The sequence below is a fragment of the Natator depressus genome, chromosome 25 (genome assembly GCF_965152275.1).
Source record: "Natator depressus isolate rNatDep1 chromosome 25, rNatDep2.hap1, whole genome shotgun sequence".
Taxonomy (NCBI): Eukaryota; Metazoa; Chordata; order Testudines; family Cheloniidae; genus Natator; species Natator depressus.
In genome coordinates this window covers 10,050,552-10,072,780 of record NC_134258.1, presented here as the reverse complement: position 1 = coordinate 10,072,780, position 22,229 = coordinate 10,050,552, and the positions used below count along the sequence as shown (strand labels likewise).

At 52.8% G+C, this 22,229-nt stretch overlaps 1 protein-coding gene across 1 annotated transcript; it reads right to left on the bottom strand.

The window, feature by feature from the left end:
* Nucleotides 1-236: 236 nt before the first annotated feature.
* LOC141977816 (repulsive guidance molecule A-like) lies at nt 237-17,012 on the bottom strand. Its single transcript, XM_074939523.1, has 3 exons — nt 16,784-17,012; nt 12,650-13,143; nt 237-1,974 (listed from the first exon to the last, which is right to left on the bottom strand). The coding sequence occupies exons 1-3, from the start codon at nt 16,902-16,904 to the stop codon at nt 1,306-1,308; spliced, it is 1,284 nt and encodes a 427-aa protein (XP_074795624.1). The 5' UTR covers nt 16,905-17,012; the 3' UTR covers nt 237-1,305.
* Nucleotides 17,013-22,229: the final 5,217 nt, after the last annotated feature.

The window sequence follows — 22,229 nt, the reverse complement described above, 5'->3', positions numbered from 1 at the left end:
AGAAGGGAAGCTCTCACTCCGCCTTTCTTCTTATGCCATTTGTGGCAGAGGGCGTTACATCTACGCCTTTATATTGCGGGACCAGCAGCCCTTGTACCTGAGCACATCGGGGATCAGGCTGCAGGCTCAGGCCATTTGACTCCTTCCCTGCATATAGGCAAGAGACCACTGACCCTTTAAAAAACAGCGGTTTAATGACAATCGAGGTTAAAATGCTATTAACAGCTGTTTGGGGGGCGGTTTATGAAGTCCACAAAGAACAGCCGCGTGGAGGAACACCAGTTGTACAGACATTTACAGGCTGGAGAGCACAAATCTACACCTCTTAGCAGTGATAATAAGAGAAGCTGCTTCTTCAGGGTCAGCAGCTCCCAAATCCGCAAAGGGCTCTATCTGGGCTTGGGCTAGCTGAAGCCACGGGGCGTGTGTCTGGGGTGGAGCCTCTACAGCAGGCTACGGGCATGAGCCATGGTGACCATTTCACAGGCTAGACAGTTCTGCGGGAGGAACAGCGCGAGAGTTCCCCCTGCCCCTTCCTACCCCAACCGGCAGCTTTCCTCGGGGGCACTGGAAAGCAGCCAGGTTTCAGGGCGTAGTTTCCTGAGGCACGTGGCTACCTGCAGAGAGGGCTTCTTAGTTTGCTTTGTTTCTACAGCCATCGCTCTGGATTTGGAGCGCAGAGGAAACAAGGGGCCACTCCCAGTAACAGCCCCAGCCGTGTAGTATCCCCCACCCCCGCCCAATTTGCTCATCATGGCACAGGGAAGCAGAGCGCTTGGTAAGAACACCAAGTCAGCATGGGGTCAACCTAGGAGCACGGCAGCCATGAGATGGCAGAGAAATCCCTCGAAGGGCCAGCAGTAGGGAAAGCTGGAGGAGGTTCTGACTGGAGGACGGGGTGGGGAAGGAATGAGAGGCCTTCTGCTCGCCCATCAGTGACGGAGAAGGGGTCAGTAAGCAGGTGCTATGGATGGGGGCAGCATTTCCCTCGGAGCTGGCCAGTTGAGAGTCTGGCCAACCTCCTAAGCAGCAGCCCTGGCAAAGCAAGAGCCAATGCTGGTCCCCAACTCTTGCTCACAAGGCAGGGGGGCAGCTGTGGCTTATGGGCTTCAGTGGAGACCAGAATATCTGAGCAAGCCGCACTTCGCCTTCAGTTAGCAACGGAGAGTGGGAGTCAGCTGGACCAAGCAGGCCGGCTTGGTGGGAGGAGAATTTGGACCCTCCACTCTGCTCCAAGGCTGGGAGGTGCCAGGGGTTTCTCTCTTCCTATATTGGGGCCCAATATTGGCAAAAGATCCACTCTCATTAGCAGCACCAGAGCAGCTTTAGGAAGGCAAGACCGCACCAGACTAAGGAGGCAGCGGGCTGCCCAGGCCCCGGAGCACCAGTGGCCACGTTAATAGTCTTGGACACAGTATGCAACTTGAGTCTGCTGGGGTACAGCGCCTTCAAGTCTTCCAAGGCCCCGTAAGCAGCCATGGAGAACTCGGGGTCCCCCGTGGTGAGCAGGTCAAAGACGCAGGACTGGAAATACACGTCCTCCACCTGCAGGATGTGGCGACACTGCTCGGTGGCCATCTCCACCGTGTAGGCCCGTCGGGAGCTGGGCCAGAGCGGGCTAGAGCTCGCCAGGCTCAGCCTGTGCTCCTGGATCAGCTCGTTCTTCGGGCAGCCGTGCAGACAGAGCTGGAGGCCGGCGCTCTCCTCCGAGAGGTTCAGGGTCTCCTCCGGCACACGGATGGCGAAGGTGAGGTAGCGGCCCACTTGGCGGATGATGACGGTGCTGCCAATGTAGTTGGCCTGGATTTCCACCTGGCCGGCGTCCGGCTTCTCCAGGATGCGCAGGCTGCTGGCTCCCTCCTGCCACCCTCCGGTTCTTGTGCCATCACTGAACGCCAGCGGCAGGTCCTCTGTGGTCGCCTGATAAACCTTCTGCTCTGTGCAGCCCTGGTAACTCTTAAAGATCAGCGTGATCTGCAGAGGAGACGGAAAGCAATGAGATCAGCCTGGTGAAAACGCAGCCCGGTCCCCACCTCCCACTGCAGCTGTGTCCACTAGGGAAAGGCACCGGGCGATGTGGCAGCTCACAATAAGGCTTCGGGCATAGGCACTGACTCCATGGGTGTTCCGGGGCTGGCGCACCCACGGGGAAAACATAGTGGGTGCCCAGCCCCCACCGGTGGGTCCCATCAATCAGCTCCTCCCTCTCCCCCACCCCAGTGCCTCCCACCCGAAGAGGATCAGGGAGCTGGGGCCAGGAGCACGGTCACGGCTCTGGGAAGGGGGTACATGGGCAGGGGTAAGGGGGCCGAGGCTAGGCGCAGAGCCCTGGGTGCAGCGCTATTAGGGGGGACACTGGGCACGGGGCTGGCAGCAGGAGCCAGCAGCTGGGGCCGGGGCCAGGAGTGGACCTGGGTGGCACTCCCTTCCTGCCCCCCATGGGGCCTGGCCTGGTCCCCAGCTGTGCCCCCCCTAGGGGGGCACCCCACACTTTGGGGACCTCTGCTCTAAGCCATCTGTTCGCTACTTCCCAGTGACACATTCCACTAGAGCTGAAGCTTGCCTCCCCCACTGTGCTCCAAAAACCATAGGGGTGGATTGTGAGGAACCCAGGGCCCCCAGAATATCTATTCTGCTCGAGACACCTTGGCTCAAGTCGTTTCAAACCTGGCAGCCGGATTGCTGAGGCCACTGGGCCCAGAACTACTTATTTCCGCACACAACCTTAAAGACCCACTCATAGCTGCAGCTCTCCTCCGGGCACCACAAACCTCCGCTGGCACATCCAGCTGCCAGGACAGGGTTCTACCGAGCACAGTGAGTGCTAATAAATCACAAAGTTCATCGTCGCTTCTAACTCCGACCTCGTCTGCCGTCAGAGCCGACGTCACTTTTGGTAACCGGCGGGATGTCAACCTGGCGAGTCTCTGGGCCGGCAGATGTCCACACGGCCTAGAGTGTTCACAACGGCTCACTCAGCAGAAGGGCTAAGTGCGGGCGGAGGCTGACCCGAGCTGGGCTATCCCAGCCAACGTTGAGATGTAGGGAAGGGAAGCTTCCCAGACTCTGCTGTGCCTCTTTTATGGTTAGAGACCGTCAGTGTCCAGTGAGGCCAGCCCTGAACTCACTAGGGACAGCAGTTGTTTCAAGGCTCCAAAACAGGTTTAAACTTAGGCAACAAGAGGCCATCAGCACTGTGCCCTTGTCTGGCGGCAAGGGAAGCCAGGTGCCAGCCGGATACCTGCTACAGGACAGGATATTTGCCTTCATCTCTGAACAAGGCCTAGCACATGGGTAGGGCCCTTCATTTTCCATTTTTATTTTATTTAATTTTTCTCGGGAATGGATCAGTGTTTATTATAAAACAGGTGAAAATCAGGGCAAAAAAATATTAATAATTTTTTCTGGGTAAATATTGGGGTTTATTTTAGATTAAGGCTTTGAATTCTGTTCATCAATGTGGTTTGCCACCTCTGTGTTTAAGAAAACAGTATTTCTCTAACCCCCAACTAAAACTTTTCATTTGAATAAACAGTTTACTGCAGTAGACTTAGGCCATGTCTACACTACAAAGTTAAGTTGACTTTATGGAAGTCGACATTAAGCCTCCGATTGAAGCAAGTCGATCTTGCTTGTCCACACCATGCTCATTGTGTCAGCAGAGTGCATCCTCACTAGCAGGGCTTGCATCAACGCATGGAGCAGTGCACTGTGGGTAGCTATCCCTCAGGGCAAGTAGCCAAGGGGAATTTTGGGTTGGGCTTGCAATGCCTTATGGGACCAAAACATTGGCACGGGTGGTTAGGGGAACATGGCGTTAACCTCCCGTGATGCACTTACCTCCCTCCCTCCCTCCCTGAAATCAATGGCAAACAATCAAGCCTTTTTCATAAGCCTGGGTTAGCTGCGTGGACGCCACAGCACGATAAACATGGACCCCGCTCAGCTGTACTCCGTTGTTCTGAGCATTACAAACACCTCGCGCCTTATCCTGCAGTATTTACACAGCCGATACAAGAGCCGCCACAAGGCACAATGTGATGCCACCCTACTGGAAGACACAGAGCAAAGCAATTCACAGTTGCTGGTGACAGTCACGCATCACCTTGACACGGTTGAGCACCGTTTCTGGGCCTGGGAAACGAGCACTGACTGGTGGGACTGCATCGTTATGCAGCTATGGGATGACGAGCACTGGCTGCAGAACTTCTGAATGCATAAGGCCACTTTCCAGGAACTGGGTGAAGAGCGTTCCCCAGCCCTGAAGTGCAGCAATAGTAAAATAAAAGCTGCTCTGACAGCAGAGAAGCGAGTGGCGATAGCTCTGGGGTAGCAGTCTGGCCTTGCAAGCTTCCAGTCAGTGGGGAACCAATTTGGAGTGAGTAAATCTAACATGGGATCTGTTGTGATCCAAGTTTGCAGGGCCATTAACAGACTTCTTCTAAGAAGGGTAGTGATTCTGGGCAACGTGCAGGACATAGTGGATGGTTTTGTCTCGATGGGGTTCCCTAACTGCGGTGGGGCAATAGAATGCATATCCCTATCTTGGCACCAGACCACCTTGCCAAAGAGTACATAAACTAAAAAGCGCTAGTGGAGCACAGGGGCTGTTTCACCGACATCAACATGGGAACACAGGTCTGTTCAGAAAGCTGCAAGCAGGGACTTTCTTTCCAGACTGAAAAATAACCACTGGTGATGTTGAGAGGCCAATCGTGATCCTGGGAGACCCAGCCTGCTCCTTGCTTCCATGGCTCACAAAGCTGTACACCAGCAGCCTGAACAGCAGTAAGGACCAGTTCGACCATAGGCTGAGCAAGTGCAGAATGGTGGTGGAATGTACCTTTGGACGTTTAAAAGGTTGCTGGTGCTGTTTGCTTACTAAGTTAGACCTCAGTGAAAGCAGTATCCCCATTGTTATTGCTGTCTGCTCCACAATATCTGTGAAACAAAGAGAGAAAAGTTTCCGCTGGGGTGGGGGGGTTGAGACAGATCACCTGGCAGCCAATTTTGAACAGCTAGAAACCAGGGCAATAAGAACACATTGAGGGGCTCTGTGTCTCCATGAGGCTTTGAAAACCAGTTTCAGCAATGAGCCAGAGTAATGTGACACTTATCTGTGTTGTTCCCTACCAAGCTGTCCCCTTCCTTGCATTTTCTCCCCTGTAAACTCCACCCTCACCAACCACCATGTGTTGAATGAATAAAGAGCCTTTTCTCCTCCCTCTGTTAAGTTTTATTATGCACACAAGCACACAGAAACAGCAAAGAAAAGTAAGATAACCTGGGAGCAAAAGGGCTGATAACACTGTGGGGGGAGAAACAAGGAAAGCTTGCTTACAGATGCACTGCAATAACAATTAAAGGTGTAGGAATGGGCACCTTCTGGTCCTTGTACCCTCAGGTGTTGAGTGCAAGGGATACAGAACAGACCCTGTCCCCCCCCACACACACACACACCTAATAGGACTTTTTGGGGAGGAGGATGTAGAACTGGGCGATGATGGCAGCAGGTTCAGCATTGGCTGCAGCAGGACTCTTGCATCCAGCTGCCTTTCATGAACCTCAACCAGACGCCTCAACATGTCTGACTGCTCATTCATAATCCGCAGCATCTCTTCCTGCATCCTCTCCTGTCCTCCCTGTCCAGCTCCAGCTTCTCGGACAGTGCAACCCTCCATGCTCTAAGTACCGTCTTCTCACTCTCAGAGGCACGCGTTAACGCATTGAACACGTCCTCCTGAGTTTTTTTCCGCCTTCTAATCTGGGAAAGTCTCTGTCCCGGTGTGGAGGATGTGCCGACGGACTAGGTTTCTGCTGCAAAGCACAAGGGTAGCATTGACGGTGCTTACATATTTTCTGGTGCAAGGTAAACTTTTTTGGTTTTGTTTTTAAATAAAAAACCACCCCTCAATGCACTTCACTGCAAGCCACAACGTAATCGCAACCGCTGGCTATTGCAAGTGTCGGTTCGCTGCTCCAGCTAGGGTGAGTAAGGCCACGAGGCACAGGTGAGAGGCTTTGTGCTACTGCTTTTGTGAAGATATCCTTGGAATCACAGGTTGGAACTTGAGAAAAGCCCCCTTTCCCCTAGCAACCTGGACGGTGCTTGAGGACAGACACCAGGGTAAAGCCCCCCCAAATAGTTTGGTTTTTTTTTTTTTTTTTTTTTTTTTTTTTTTTTTTAACACACACACAAAAGCAGCACCCGGTTGAGGGGGGAAGGGAGACAAACAAGAAGCTGCCACCCCTACCCCCTTCCTTTTTCCACCCCAATTCTGCTTGTGATACACGGTGATCCCTTCCAATCTCAACCACGGCACGTTTGGGAAAGTGTGGTGGTGTGACCCATATTTCACCAAACGGTGTGGATTACTTGCTGAATTATTTGCGGTTTAAGGGCTAGCATTGAAAGCTTCCCTTGTTTCCCCTAGGTGACCCTGTGCAATATCACTCTCCTGAGGGTAACAGAGGCAGCAAGGGAGCAGATGCTGCAAACGTCTGGGTACAGACCTGGTCCGTCTGCTGCAATGCTCTGTGCTGCAAAGATGCCATCAGAGTGAATACTGGAGTGGCGCGGGAAAGTGTCCTACTGTGGTGAACAAAAAAAGGCAGCCCTTCCCAGAAACCTTCTGCAAAGGATTGCAGGGTACCTCTATGAAAGCTTCCTGGAGATCGCCATCGAGGATTCCCGGGCCATCCCCATGCACATAGACAGTCTGTTTCAGGGAGCACCCTCGGCGTAGCTGGAGTGGCCACCGATACCCATTACACTTACGTTTTTGTTCAGATTAAACATAAAATATAATAGCATGTAACCCCTACAGTTTGATTGGAAATGTGGTCTCACCAGAGATGCCTTTCCCGGCATTACACTCCACCGCCAACTGGTCCTGTGTAGGGTTGGGCTCCAGGGTTAAAAACAATTCTTGGATGTTGGGGAGAATGGATCCTCTGCTTGCCTGCCTCACATTCTCCTCCTCCTCATCAACAATGTCCTCCTCGTTGTTGCTTGAGGTCGCCCAGGAGGTCTCCACGGGGCGTTTTGGGGTAGTGATGGGGTCGTTGCCGAGAATCGCATACAGCTCCTCATAAAAGTGGCCTGTCTGTGGGGCAGAACCAGAACGGCTGTTCGCCTCCCTTGTCTTCTGGCATGCTTGCCGAAGGTCCTTTATTTTCACGTGGCACTGCTGCCTGTCCCTGGTGTAGCCCTTCTCCCACATGATCTTGGCATAGATGTCAGCGTTTCTTCTGCTGGATCGGAGCTCTGCCTCCACAGACTCTTCTCCCCACACAGCGATAAGATCCACCACCTCCTGTGTGCTCCATGCTGGAATATGTTTGGGGCCTTGAGTCTCCATGATCAGCTGGGCTGGCGAGCCCTCCCCACTGATCAAACAGGAAGTTAACATTCAAAAGTTCCCGGGGCTTTAACAGGGGAGTGACTGTTTCCTGTGTAACATGCAGTGGAGTTGAAAGTGCTCTCCAGAGTGGTCACAGCGGAGCACTGTGGGACACCTCCTGGATGCCAATTCATTTGAATTACACAATGCCTTGTCTACACTATCCCCATGTCGACGTGTGGATGTCAAATCAAGCACTACGCCTCTCATGGAGGTGGAGTGCAGAAGTCGACTTTACAGGCCACTTAGGCGGGCGGAAGGGACTCAGTAGTGTAGACACGTACATTATTAGATCCACATAATGCGGCTTATGTCGACCTAAGTTTGTAGTGTAGACCAGACGTGTACTATTAGCCTATAAATATTTACATTTAATAATTGGGCCACACCATTTGCAGCACATACACTCAACTTCATTCTTTTCCCGTTTTTGTTTTTTTTTAACTTTTGAATACTTCCTTGTGTTCTGAAATGTATTCTGAAACAGATTTTCATTTTCTTCCCATTTTAGTGTGTCAAATCTTTAAACTGTTATCTGCTAACAGCTTGAAATGTGTACATGGCGGGTGTGAGATTCATCAGTACATTCAGATGCGCACGCACTTCAGAGCTTGCGTGCGGGCCTGTTTATTGTGTGTATCTTCCAGACTAATACAGAGCCTCATTTCAACAGGCAGCTTTGCATATACACACAGACTAATGTATTATCGTAATACAGATATCTCATGCAATGTATTGTATGTTCCTAATAAAACCAGTTATTTTTTATATTTAAAAGATACAAAAGTAGGGTGAAAATCAGAAAAAAAAAAAGAATACTTTCTGTAAAGCCCGGATAAAAATCGCTTTAAACTGAAAACAAAGGGGCTTACACATGGGGAAGGCAGGTAAGGACAAGAAGTGCCCTAAAGGCTTCAGCACGGCACACTGTTATCAAACTCCAGTCTACGCTAGTCGTTCTCAAGCTGGGGTGTGCCAAGCTGCTGCCCCCACCTCTTATTATTTGTGTCTCCGTAGCACCTAGGAACGTCAGCCATGGGCCAGGACCCTTCTGTGCTAGGCGCTGCACAAACAGAACAAACTGCCAGTCCTGTTCTGTTCATTCCCTCTGGGGCACCTGGCATTGGCCATTGCCGGAAGACAGGATACTGGACTGGATGGACCTTTGGTCTGACCCATTGTGGCTGTTCTTACAGTCCTGTCCCAAGGCGCTTACAATCTACCACAAGCCACTCTTCCTCCTGGTTCTAGACCCATCCCCGCCTTATGGTTTCCAGGGACTTTGACCAACTAAACTAGAGAGAATCCTTCCTTCCTGTTACTCCAAGCAGCATTTTCTCTCTCCCTTTGTGGGGGGTAGGGGGCTTCTTTGGTGTCCGTTCATTCACCCATTACCAGCTGTGCAGCTGAAACAAATCAGCAGAGGAGGGGATGTCGACACACAGGAGGGCAGAAATAAGCAGTCTAGGAGATCGTGGGTGGGGGAGGTAGGTGGGGGCCTCGGTCATCCACAAAGGGAAATCAGTCCTTAAGGAACGGAAAGCCCTACCAGCACCATGAAGAACTGAGCAGCTGACATACAAAGATGGTGACTGTAATTAAGCCCTGCCCTGTAACTGGTTTATTTTCCCCCCTCACCTCCTTGCTACTGCCCCGAAGTGCCCGTTCCCGGGAGCCACGCCCTGCAGACGTGGCAGGGAAGATGGAGACTCAAGACTGAAGGGAAGGTGGGTTGGAAAGACGCAGTCCTCAGTGAGGCCCCCGAGCACCACAGCCTTCCCCCAGCCTGACCACCTATCTAGCTGCCCGCCTCCAACAGCATTTGCTATGGAGCATGCCCTGACCTCCCCTCCTGTCCTACAACGCCCGAGCGATTGTCTCCGACGCTCCCCCGCTCGGCGGCTGCGTGAGCATTAACCTCGACGATGAAGACCCATCCTTTCTTCGTTGTGGTAGCCACAAGGAGACCGAACGTATCAGGGTCCACGCAGGGTGCTCTGCCCGTTAAAGCTGGACCCAGAACGCAGGCGGACGGCCCAGAGTCTAAATCAACCACCAAGAAGCTGAAGCACAGAAGGGGGGGAAAAAAATGGAAAGAAAAAAAAAAAACACCTCCCAGCTTCCCTCAACTGGAGAAGACCCAGGAGGAAACAGGAGGGTTGCCCCTCTGAGCGGGTGCCCGACACCAACTCTTCAATGCTGCGGCACTGGCAGGAGCCCCTGCAATGAGGCGGGTGGAGAAGCAGCTGAGGTGGTGCCCAGGTGAGAGGTGGGAGCTGCAAAACAGAACAGAGGCCCCCAGGCTCTCATGCTCAGCTGGGTAGCAGACGCCTTCCTGAGACCAAAACACACGTCACCCCGGCAGCAGGAGACCCAAAGGGAGGTCAGGATGGAGGATGTGGGGGAGGCAGAGCAGAGTGGGACAAACAGAAGGTGGAAGCATCTGCAGAGTTCGCATTTAATGAGCGCCAGAGAAGTAGCAGCAGTGGCCGTGGGCCGCAGCAGCAACAGGAAAGCAGGATGGGGCTGGAAGGGAATACAAACAGGAGAAGATCTGCTGAAAGGGAGGGAGAAACCAACCCGGGGTCGGTAGAGGTAAAGCACGCAGGAGAACTATAAAGCAGCAGTAGCCAAGAAAAGCCAATGCCCTGAAAGAAGGGAAGGAAAGAGAGGGAAGTGGGCACGAGGGACTGAACAAGGAGGTGGTATCACACAGACAGCCACTGCGAGTGTCTCCGTGTCCAGGAGTCAGGGAGTTCTACGGCGGGACCAAAGGCACGCGAACAGGGGAGAGAAGCTCTTGGTTTGCTCTGTATGGCCAACAGAGGGGGGAAATGGTGCACAGGCAGGATCAAACAGCTTGTTTTCCTGTCAGACAGGAGACCCCGAGAGGTAGCGCGGCCTAGCAGACTGATCAAGGGGCTGGGAGCCAGGAGAGCTCCCCAGCTGTGTCTTGAGCTCTGCCCTGACCATCTCGTTCCCCGGCTGGCTAGTGACAGCTATTGCACTTCCAAAGATACCACCCTCTCGAACGCTTCACTCTGCTCAACCCGGCGAGTGCTACTGAAAACAGCTGGTCACCGACCAAACAGAGAACACCACAGAGGGGGCGGATAACGGCCTCCAGTTAAACTGCAAGCGCAGAGCAAAGGGAGCTGGAGAGGCCAGAAAGTTAAGAAGCCCACAGACGCAGAGGAGCACAATTCCTAGGCTGCTGGTCTAGTCTGTGCAAAAGGCGACCCTTCCTGCATAAAGCTACTGACTCCTGACACCCTAATGCAAGAAGGGGTAGAATGGCGCAGGGCCTCGGCGGATTGGAGATGGGGTATGGAGCCTTTAGGCCAGTGGTTCTCAACCAGATGTTCGGGGCCCCGAGGGGACCGTGAGCAGGTTCCAGGGGGTCCGCCAAGCAGGGAGAGAGTTAGACTCGCTGGGGCCCAGGACAGAAAGCCAAAGCCCTGCCGCCCAAGGCTGAAGCCCGGGGCCCTGAGCCCTGCCATGGGCTGAAGCAGAAGCCTGAGCAACTTAGCTTCATCAGACGCCCTGTGGCATGGAGCCACGGGCCACTGCCCTGCTTGCTGCCCCTTAATGCCGGCCCTGGCTTTTTATATGCAGAAAACCAGCTGCGGCACAGGTGGGCCGTGGAGTATTTAATCACATGTTGCGGGGGGGGCCCTCAGACAGAAAAAGGTCGAGAACCCCTGGCTTAGACCATGGGTCTAATCCCAAACTGGGGAGCAGAGTTTAGGTCGTTACCATCAGATGTGTGCAGGGAACACGACCCAAGTGAATGGCTTTATTCCTAGAAAGTGGATTTGTCCATCACAAAACCCGCCGCTTCCCACACCCCAGTATGCGCCATGGCCACAGCCCCTGGTGCTCATGCTTTAGATCATGCAGCAAGGCAGAGAAGCCTGCACGGCCAGGGAAAGATGCTTGCATGGCTAATGTTGGTGCTGTGCCCTTCCATCAGATCAAAGAAGGAACCTGTGGTATGCCATGTTGTCAGGCCAATGCTACCCACATGCACGAGTTAACACTTCCAGAAGCAAGACAGAAGAATGTGGTTGTTGGGATTTTCATACTGAAGCTATGCTATCCCAGAGCAACGAGCAGAAACTGTTGTCGAAGCAGCTAGACAATCGCAGCAGTCACACACAGCGCTGGAGATGAAAGCCAGTTTTGATCAAGAAGGGATGTTAGCTGGGACACTGGAGTGAATCATACTTTGCCCTGAGCCCATCTCTCCTCTGGGGATCTCAAAGAGCTTCACAGGAGGGGTGTCTCAGATTAACTAGCCCACATTCACACCCCAAGTCAGGGCCCGAGCTGAGAACCGAGTCCTGCTCTACAGCATGACCCGAAAGAGGGTCCTGACAGGGGTTTTATTCTAGTCCAGTTCTGCTACTGCGCTCATCAGTGCAGCATCTGAACACCTGCCCGTGGTACACTAAGAAACACGAGCAACATCTGTCACAAATCACAATTCCTCTGCCATCCAGTAGGTCCTTGACTGTCTTTCTGTAGGCGGGGAGAAGGATGTAGGACAAGGGGTTTTTAAACAACGATTTTTAATCTTCCACTTGGAGTATTGCCAAAGCCACCCACCTCCGACCAGGCTGGAAGAAAAGCTTTTCACCCTCAAGACCTGAACTGTACAGAGGGTTTGGGGCTACACAAAGCCACCCAATTCCTTAGCTCAGGCTGGCAGGAGTTCACAGATGCGCTGCCTCTCCTCCCTACACTTTGTTCAGCTCTAGAGATCTCAAAACAAAACTCAGTTGGAATCAGATTCACTTTTCCCATCCGTCACTTAAAACCCTGAAGCGAAGCCAGGCTTGCCTGAAGGTTTGGGAACCAGTCCTGAGTTTGTCGCAAAACTCAGCAGGTTTGGGGCGCTTACATACGGAAGGTTTGCACAGCTCTGTTATGGAGGCAGGCCCTCAACATCCCACGGGGCCCAAGGACACCATCTGAACCTTTAATGCAGTCCTGTAATTACGGAAGACCATGGTAACGTGACAGACCTGCGAGAAAGGTATAGGACAAACACAATTCTAATCACAGCCCATCTAGGAGAGGCTGTTTCTCAAGTACACACTCTGAAATTCACTTCCTCCGATGACCACAAGGGGGTAGCAGATGATCACAGCAGCTTAGTCCCCCCTAACAGAAGCTAAAGTAGAAGAGTGGGGATTGGGGGGGGTGGTTTGTTTGTTTGTTTGTTAAAAAAGTGGTCTGATTACCTTGCTGGTGGCAGTGGCACTGGATCCCAGAACAACTGGGACGTTGGTGACCTGGACTGACAGGTACTGATTGTCTATTAGCGGCCAAGCTCCCTCCACTTTACACGTCTGAAACTCATCTTTAAAGGTCCTTAAATGAGGATCCCCAAATAATCCACAGTGGGCAAATTTCTTCTGAAAGCCAGATCTGCTCTCATAGCTGCAGAGCTCTGAAACCAGAGGGTCCGGTGTGCCGGGGGCGTTCGCTGAGGAAGTCGGCCCGTCGCTGGAGCAGTTGTACTGCGTAAAGAGTTCCTTGATCCGGAAGACGGCCGAGTGATACACCAGGTCTCCCCGGCAGGATTTGGCTGTCTTTCTGGTGCACACCGAATACGCCCGCAAGGCAATGCAATAATCCACGTCCAGCGGCGTCTCCTCTGGCAAGGCATGGTTAGGAGATGTGGAAGCCACGTAGTCTGCATTACAGCGCTGGATTCGGCACTGCTGGCAACGCACTGCAAGGAGAAAAGGTCATTCTGATCAACAGCAAGCAGCTGATGGGTGTCAACGATCCACCCACTAACTAGCAACTAGAGATCTAGGGTCTGCCCTAAGCACAAGTCATATAAAGACGGATCTTTCCCTCCTCCCGACACTGCAATGAAAGCTCCTATCCAGGGGCTTAAAACAGAAGTCCTATAGGTAGAGAAAACACAGAAGCCAAACTCTTCATGACAGCTTTACGGAGCTATAGATGCTACCTACTGGCTCTTGTGACCCATCAACGACTGTACTGCTTTGCACTTAAGACAGCGCACCATCTCCAAAGCACTTTACCAACCTCAGCCATCACAATACTCCTGAGACAGACAAGTACTAAGTCAAGAGTTAAGTGTCACCAGCATTTTATTATGTTTTTTATTAAATAACCTCCCCCCCCCCCCCCAAGGTGGGACAGAGCAAAAAACATACTACAAACATACATAAGACAGCATCAGGCAATGCAATGCAATGACTTGAATTCACTTTTCATATACATACTATACAAAAGTGGCAAAACTATCACTGAAATTTACCAGCCAAGTCACAAGATTGACTGCCTGCTTTTGCCATTATGAAGAGAAAGAAAATAAATCAGGATTTACTTGCTATTCAAAATAAAGTTCCACGCCTCAAGTGAACAGAATTTTGAAAGGCTGGTTTATATCCACCCACATTTCGTCAAGCCTGTAACGATCTGCAAGGCGGCTAGACTACTGTTATTCTTCCTACATATATTCAGAAATATCACTGCACTGTGTGTGTGTTGTGTTCTTATACACACAATGCTACGCTGTTTGCTACCCTGAATCAGCACTCAAATGTTAAAGGACAAAATGTGAGTTATTAAATTCATCCAGTATCCTCCCTGGAGGCAGATATCAGCCATGCAGCAATTTTAGACCCAGCATGCAAATCTGTACTGATTAGCTGCAGATCTTAAACACACAATATCCACCTCCCTGGAAGCATCTCACAGCCGTGTGTGAACACACTGCTGTCACAGATTTAGCTAAGTTTTACATTAAGGCACAAAACAGCTCTCCCTCCAACTCAGGGAAAAGAAGAAAAGTTACTTTCTATAGCTATACTTTCTATACTCTCAGGGAAAAGTTTCTATAGGCTTCTTGGCAATTAGAATCAAGAACTGTGGACGGAATATGGGAGTTCAGATTCCTGAGTTCTGTTCCCAATTCTGCCACCATCTTGTCTGCTCGGGGGGGAAGGAATCACTCAGGCTGAAGTTTTTAAAATCACCCACTCATTTTGGATGCCCAATTGGAGCCTGACTTTCCGAAATGCTGAGCACCCATAACTTCCAACGAACTCAGTAACAGCACTGGGTGCTCAGCACCTCAGACGTCAGGCCCTAGGCATCTCCACTGGGGCACCCAAGAACTGATGCACCCAAAATTAGTGCACATTTGATATTTTTGACCTTTGCCTCCATCTGTAAAATAGGGATAATTATCCACCTTCCTAAGGGCTCTGAGCCACATGCGAAGTCTGCTAGGAGCGAACGTGCGTCATTCACTGCATTCCCCACCTAAGTCTGCCTCGTTTGCACTTTGACGGCTTCGCGCAAGCACAATTAATTGTATTTTAAAGACTCTGCTTAGCATATTGTGCTGTTTTTTGCTTAAAAGCCAATACTAAAGAGAGACGCTTCATTCCAATAGCCTAGGGATTTTCATAGGTACAGCAACCGGTGAAACAGCTGACGTCTATTAAAACTACAAGTTCTTAGATAGAACCACAAAGATACAATGACCTCTGTTTCCCCCTCTCACTTTAGGTTTAAACCACATCTTAATGCTTTGTAAAGAACAAAGTTAGTACATCTTACACATACACAGCCCCTTTGTGGGGTAAATTCACTGCAGGGTGGAGGGCTCAAATGAAGCCCCAGCCCCCTTTCCGCATCATTATTCTTCACACAGGGTGCAAGAGCGTCTTGTGCAAACCCTCTACCTACTGGGCTGTATTTCATGTTTAGTTAGCAGAAATCCCCTGCGACAGCAGGACCTATCAGGCGGATGATTCCTCTGCCCACCAGGAATGGCAGTGCCCACACGCCCATGGGCAACAGAATTGGGCCCAGAAGCAGGGAGGGCTGGGAAAGTCCTGGCCTCCCAGTTGGACCTTCAAGCCCCAGGAGGTTTTATTGGTTAGTGCCTTGGGGTCCGGAGAAGCAGGCAGTGGCAAGGACAGCGCTGTGCAGCCCCTGCCAGGGAAGGGGGTCCCCAGCCCAGGGGATGAAGAGGGAGCTGACCCAGCCCTCCTTGGGCCGCTGTCCCTGGCTGGCCCGCCGGCAGCAGAAAGGCACCTCTGTGCTCCAGGCAGCCGCCTTGTTTGCTTTGGCAGGAGCTGCACGTTCGCGCCTCATAGAAAAACAAACCTCCCAGAAAAGGCTCATCCACCCCCACAACACGCCCCCCAACTAAGCTGAGCATCCAGGCTTCTCCTCAGCACACCCCACAGAGGGGTCCCCAACTCAGGCACACCCTGAAGCCCCCCCATACTGTCCCCCAATAAGGCATGTGTTTTGGGACCGCCCTCCCCCTTCCAACCATGTTCCACCACCAAGGGGGGCCCGGAAGAGATCCCAGCTCCCAGACAGCAGGGTCCCCAAAAGAGGCACCTCTCCCACCAGGCATGTGCTCTGGGCTCTCCCTTTCCCCCATGGGGGCCCCTCAACCAAGGCACGTGTTCGGGTGCTCCCTGCAGCCCCTCAAATGAGACACCTGCCTGGGAACCCCCTGACCCAAGGCATGAGCACCCCCAGTTCCCAGGAACACCCCCAGCCCATCTCCAGCTGCTCCCATCAGCTGACTCTCCCCAGCCCCTCCCCTGAGTTTCCATTCCAGTTCCGACCCCCTCCTTCCTAGCTCAGCTCCCCTCCAGTTACCCAGCCCCTTCCCCTCGCTGCCCCAGTCCAGCTCCCCCCTTCCCTCCAGCATCCCCAGTCCAGCTCCCCCTTTCTCTCCTCCACCTGCTCCAGTCCAGCTCCCAGCATCTCCAGTCCAGCCCCACAACCAGCATCCCTGGTCCATCTCCCCCATTCCCCCCAACCCAGCTCCCCTCAATCCAGCTCCCCCCACCCCCCAGCATCCCCTGCCCAGGTCCTGCTTTCCCTCCCTCCACCTGCCCCAGTCCAGCTCCCCCTCAGTACCCCAAGCCAGCCCCCCACTGCCCCTCAGCATCCCCGGTCTGGCTGCCTCCTCCCCAGGCCGGGTCCCCCAGCATCCCCAGTCCAGCTCCCCCTACCCCCCAGCATCCCCTGCCCGGGTCCCGCTTTCCCTCCCTCCACCTGCCCCAGTCCAGCTCCCCCCGCCCCCCAGCATCCCCAAGCCAGCCCCCCACCGCGCCGCAGCATCCCCGGTCTGGTTGCCCCCTCCCCAGGCCGGGTCCCCCAGCATCCCCAGTCCAGCTCCCCGCACCATCCCCAGCCCGGGTCCCCCTTCCCACCTGCCCCAGTCCAGCATCCCCCAGCCCCGGTCCCGCTCCCCAGCTTCTCCAGCCCGGGTCCCCCCAGTATCCCCGGTCCGGCTCGGCTCGGCTCCCCTCCCACTGGCCCCGATCCAGCCCCGCTCCCCGGCCCGGCTCCCCCGCTACCTGCGGCCGGCGGGGCCAGGCACACGGACACCAGCAGCACCATGCTGAGCAGAGGCCGCCGCCGCGGCCCCCGGAGCCGCTCCACAGCCGCCGGGGGGAGGCTGCCTGGCCCCATAACCATCCAGCCATCGGCCCGGGAGCCTCCAGCTCCGAGCAGAGCTGCCCCGTCCGCCGGCCGGGGAGAGACTGCGGGGTCCGGCCGCCTCCCGCACCCCAGCGCCGCCAAGGGAGCCGCAGAGGGAGACCGGCGATCTGCATCTTAATAAGGCTGCAGCCAATGGGAAGGCAGCCAGACCAGGCTAATCTGCATATTCATGATCCTGCCGCCAATGGGCCCGAAAGCTCAGCCCCCAAATTCGTATAGTCAATTGCCTCCAACCAAGGGGGCAGCTCCAAATGTGAAGCTCCAGCAAATAGGGAAAGAGCCAGACCAAGCTAATCTGCATAACCATTAGCCTTTCACCAATGGGACAGTACCTAGGCCCAGCTGATCTGCATATTTATTACCATCCAGCCAATCCGATTCCACCTTGGCTGTCTTGTTTCACAGCGCTGTCCTTCAAGACACAGGGAGCTGCTATTGAGGGCAATGGGGAGGGGGCAGCTGCTGCAAGCCAGGTCTGATGAAGCCAGGGCGGGAGGGGGAAAGGGATACACTTGGGGATGGGGCAAATATTTGCCGTAGGAGTTCACCAGGTGGCACCACATGGCATGTATTATAGTATTTTATCTGTGGGGTGAGGGACGGATACCTCCACATACAGGGGGCCTATTCCCCCATGACCCCTTACAGGGGCTTTCTCTCTCTCCCTCCCTCCCCACAACCCCCTCAGAAGGCTTTATCCCATCCGAGTGGCACCCTACAAAACACAAGCCCCAAGGCCATGTTCCACTTACCCTTAGAATTATTTTAACCGGTCCCACATGGCCACCCCATCCTTAATAGGTCCCATATGGCCCAGTGATCGCCAAACTGGGAGTCAGGACTTCTGGGTTCTCTTCCGGACTCTGCCTGACTTGATGAGGCGCTTAACCATTCTGTGCTTCAGTTTCCCCATTTTGTGGAAGCCGCCATCAAGCATGATTCATTTCTGTTTGTAAAAGTCCTGTGAGATTTACAAGGGACAGGTGCGGCAGACGGTCAGTGTTATTACCGTTCTTCTTTTAAAAAAGAATGGATTCCAAACCTCCCTCATCCTGTTCCCTGCCTCCCGCCCAAAAAGCTATTGCCAGCAACAAATCACGAACATGATCCAGGCAAATATAATTCTTTCCCCTTTGCCTACAGCTTCAGATCTCACTATGACCTTTCTGTCACCTCCAGGAGTGATTACAGGAACTCCCTGCATTGGAGCAGTAGTGAAGCGGCTGGATGACTCCGATTATATTTTGCAGTGCTGCACAGTGGACTCACTGCCGATTCCAAGGCTAGGCAGGGGGAAAAACCCACTCTCTGCGCTAGGGTCCCCCATTGTGCTGCGTTTCACTTAGTGGTGGGGTTGTCTGGAGAGTTTCCATTTCTGTATATTGCTGAAAGGAAGAAAAAAGCCACATTTGAAGGCATTATGCTTAAGGTGGGAATGCAGGGAGCTTTCATTTCAGAGACAGCAGCCAATTAGAAATCTGGTCTCTAGGATCACCCACTCTGTTTCCACTCCAAGCTGTGAGGAAACCTGCTATAAATCATGAGCATACAGGTAGAATATGGTGTGTTTGTATATGCAGGTGTATGCAGTCAAACCTGCCCATGTAAAACTGTGCGATGTGTACAGAGGAAGCTGCTAAATACCTGCATGCACTTACACACATGCAAACACGGGCATGCAGATACACGGGCATGCACACCCATATATACAGGCAAACCTGCACACAGACCCATGCAACCCCCCCCACACACACACACACAGCAAACCTGCATATAAACACACTTGTAAACCCACTTGCACAGTCAGATTTGCATGTACAAACACCAGTAAACGTATACTGTACCCACAAACCTACATGTGTGTGCACACATGTGCAGATGTACATGCCCACCCGTCCAGACATGTGTAAACGTATACAGACACGCAGACATAGAGAATAGCCTGCACTGCTCCACTACAGGACCTCCCTCTTCAAAAACTACACATTTCTTTAAATCCAGACAAGTTTTCCAAAGCTCCACAAGGGGAGCTTGGCAGATAAAGCCCCCTAAAGCTGCTCTTTGTTCTTGTGAAGTCAGGCTGATCCCCTGGCCCATCAGCTTTGCAGGCAAAGGAGGCCCTGCACCTTAGCTGGATCCCAGAACCAACCCACACACCCCAGCTCCCAAAGCTTGGATTGATTTTCACTTCAGATGGCTTTAGGTTGGGGCTGCCCTGCTGACAACAAAGGGCTCCTGTTTTTATAAACTCTCTTTAAACATTTGGGATGGTAACATTAGGGGGGTTGGAGGGTAGGAGATGGGTAAGGGCGGACAGGCAAGGAGGCAACTTGACGCTAAATTGGAAGCTTCCTCTCTCTAAGACAGGGTGGGACAGAGAACGTCTGTACCAGGCTAGTTCATGGGTTAATCCAGTTTAAATCAATGCATGGACCTGTGGGAGCTAGCAAGCAATTCATGATTATTATTTGCATTACCATAAAGTCCCCAACCAAGATCAGGGCCCCATTGTGCTGTATGCTTTAGAAACCCAGAGAGACAGCCCTGGCCCCAAAGAGATTACAATCTAAATTGAAAAGAAAGACAAAGGGTGGGAGAAGACACAGAGGTCAGAGCCTTGCTCGAGGTCATACAGTGTGTCAGAGCCAGGAGGAGAACTCCAGTACCCACTAGGCCAAATCGCATGTGATCTTTCTGGACACTTGACAAAGCCTGGAGCCAGCTCTGCTCTCATTCATACTCATGAAAATCTGGAGCAACTGCAGGTATAGTTGCTCCAGATTTACACCTGAGTAAGTACGAGCAGAATTTAGCCAACGAACGAATTAATTAATTCTAACAAACTCATGTGTGGTACGCAGCACTGTAACATTCAGGGCCCCCTCGAATTTCCCATCTGTTGCTATGTTGCACACTGTGGCCACACACAACCTCATGGCACGACCAGAGGGAGAACTCAATTCCTGCCCTTCGAAAACCACAGGCCTTGAGGCAAAGGAGAATCTCTGTTAGTGGCACGGGGCCTATGATAGAGCTGAACGGCTCTGATCCCAACCAGCATTGGGAAGAGGTGCCACTGACGTATCAGGTAGCCAGTTTGTTACAGTATCCGCATCATTCCCGTGTTACAGATGGTGAAGGAGGAGGAGTGAGTTGCCCAAAGCCTTAAATAAGTCAGTGGAAGAGCAGCAGGGATTAGAATTCAGGAGCTCCTGGCTCCCAGGTCTGGTCTCAGTCCACTAGCCCAGTAGTTCTCATCCAGGGGTCTGGGACCCCCTGGGGGGGCCACAAGCAGGTTTCAGGGGGTCCACCAAGCAGGGCAGGCATTAGACTTGCTGGGGCCCAGGGCAGAAAGCCAAGGCCCCACTGCATGGGGCTGAAGACTGGGGCCCTGAGCCTCGCCACCCAGGGCTGAAGCTGAAGCCTGAGCAATTTAGCTTTGCAGGACCCCCTGTGGCGTGGGGTCCGGGGCAATGGCCCTGCTTGCTGCCTCCTCACACTGGCACTGGCTTTTATATACAGAAAGACAGTCGCTGTGGTACAAGTGGGCTGTGGAGTTTTTGTAGCATATTGGGGGGGGCCTCAGAAAGAAAGAGGTTGAGAACCTCTACACTAGCCCACACCACTCCCTTCCTCACTTCAAACACCTGTTTTGTGTTAGTCACTGTAAATCCCCAGCCACTGGATGACTACCTTCCCCAGCTCCCTCAGAGATGCTCCGGATCTGAACCTCCCAGAAACCCTGCAGTTCTGACTTGCACACAGACCCTCCCACGAGCTGACCTCAACCCAGCTGTCTTTTGGGTGAGACATAAAATTGAAACCCTGAGCACTTGTGGTCATTCAAGATCTCATGGCACTTCAGGCAAGCCCAGGTGTTAACCCTGCCAGATTCCGGGTCGCATAATTACATTCCACCGTCTAAAATCCACCCGCCTTCTCCTTCACTCCTTATCCTAAAGTGTTATTGTGAACTGTTAAACAGCTGCCATGTTCCATCCCAGAGGTGACTGCATTTTAGTGGTTGGCTAAGTGATGACTGTGCATATTGGGCCAAATCCTGAAGTCCTTACTCAGTTGTCACTCAGGTGCAACTCCCACTGAAGTCAATGGGAAGATGGGCTATTACCCTGCCCTTCATAGTTCTATGTTACTTTGGACTCCATGGCACTGACTTGCCTGTTCATTGGGAGTCTGGTTCACCATTGCCCTGCAGCTCCTTTACACCAGCCAGGCTGACACAAAGGGGCCAGAAGGAGGCGTATCGGCCACCAGGGATTATCCTTGGCAAAGGAGGCCTCTGTGCCTTTTCTGAGGATTGATTTTGGGGCAAGTTTCTCCCGTCAGGCCACGCCATACAGGGACCACTGAAGGATCAGATTTACCTCCACCCTACATTGCATTCGCTGCTGTGAATCAAAGCGCTTGCCAAGACCCCTTTGTCTCCCGCTGGGTGGATACAAAGAAGCAGCGTCAGGGGATCCGATCTCCGCGCTCTCCCTGCAAAGAGATGTTGAGTTCACGTCTTCATTCGGCACAGGCTGAGGTGGGACATGATGGCCAGGCAGGAAGACCCCATACAGGAAGGCTCTGGGGGGAGCGATGCTGCGCTATTGGCCTGTGTCCGGGCTGGGACTGATGGACGGACCATTCGTCTTCTCCAGAGCGGCTGGTCTCACGTTCTTTCTCTCACTCCATCAGCATTTTAGGGAATAGTTTTAACTCCTCAGGCCAATTTTAGTCCTGGTGCTGTGCCTGCTCACGCCAGGGCTGATTTCGGTCCCTTGTCCTCAGGTGTCTCTGTGGCGAGAGGATGGTCTCTGTTACCCAAAGACCCAGATTATTGTCTGTGGGGTGCGAAGGGAAGTCGTGCCCTTGCCTAAAAGGGTTAACGGAAGGCACTGGGAGCTGGAGGGTTGCCTTAGTTCTGCTGCGATTACTGGAAACTCTGGGGACAGCAGGAGGATCGGGGCACTCCTGGCCGATGCAGAACCCAGGTAGGGACTGTGACCTGCCCCCTCACCTTACAGGAGGGGAGGGCCAGAAAGTGAGACTCTATCGAGGAAGCCAGTGCGGTCTGGTGGTTAGAGCAGCATCATGAGAGCTGGATTCTAGTCCTCTGGCTTTGGGTAAGTTAGTTTCCCTCTGTGTAAAACAGCGATCACAATTCTCAGCCCATCTTTGTGGATCGCACCCCCCTTTTCTCTATGTAACTCACCCATCCTTTATTACCTGTCTCTAACCTCCCTTCACCACAGAGCCATGTTTGGTCCTTCTCTTCCTAACAGGGAACAACCCTGT

Coding starts and splice junctions, on each gene's coding strand:
- LOC141977816 (XM_074939523.1), bottom strand. CDS start 16,904: ATGGTTATGGGGCCAGGCAGCCTCCCCCCGGCGGCTGTGGAGCGGCTC. Junction 13,144..16,783: donor CCTGGCCCCGCCGGCCGCAG/GTAGCGGGGGAG, acceptor TTCTCCTTGCAG/TGCGTTGCCAGCAGTGCCGA. Junction 1,975..12,649: donor GTGCCACTGCCACCAGCAAG/GTAATCAGACCA, acceptor TCTCCTCTGCAG/ATCACGCTGATCTTTAAGAG.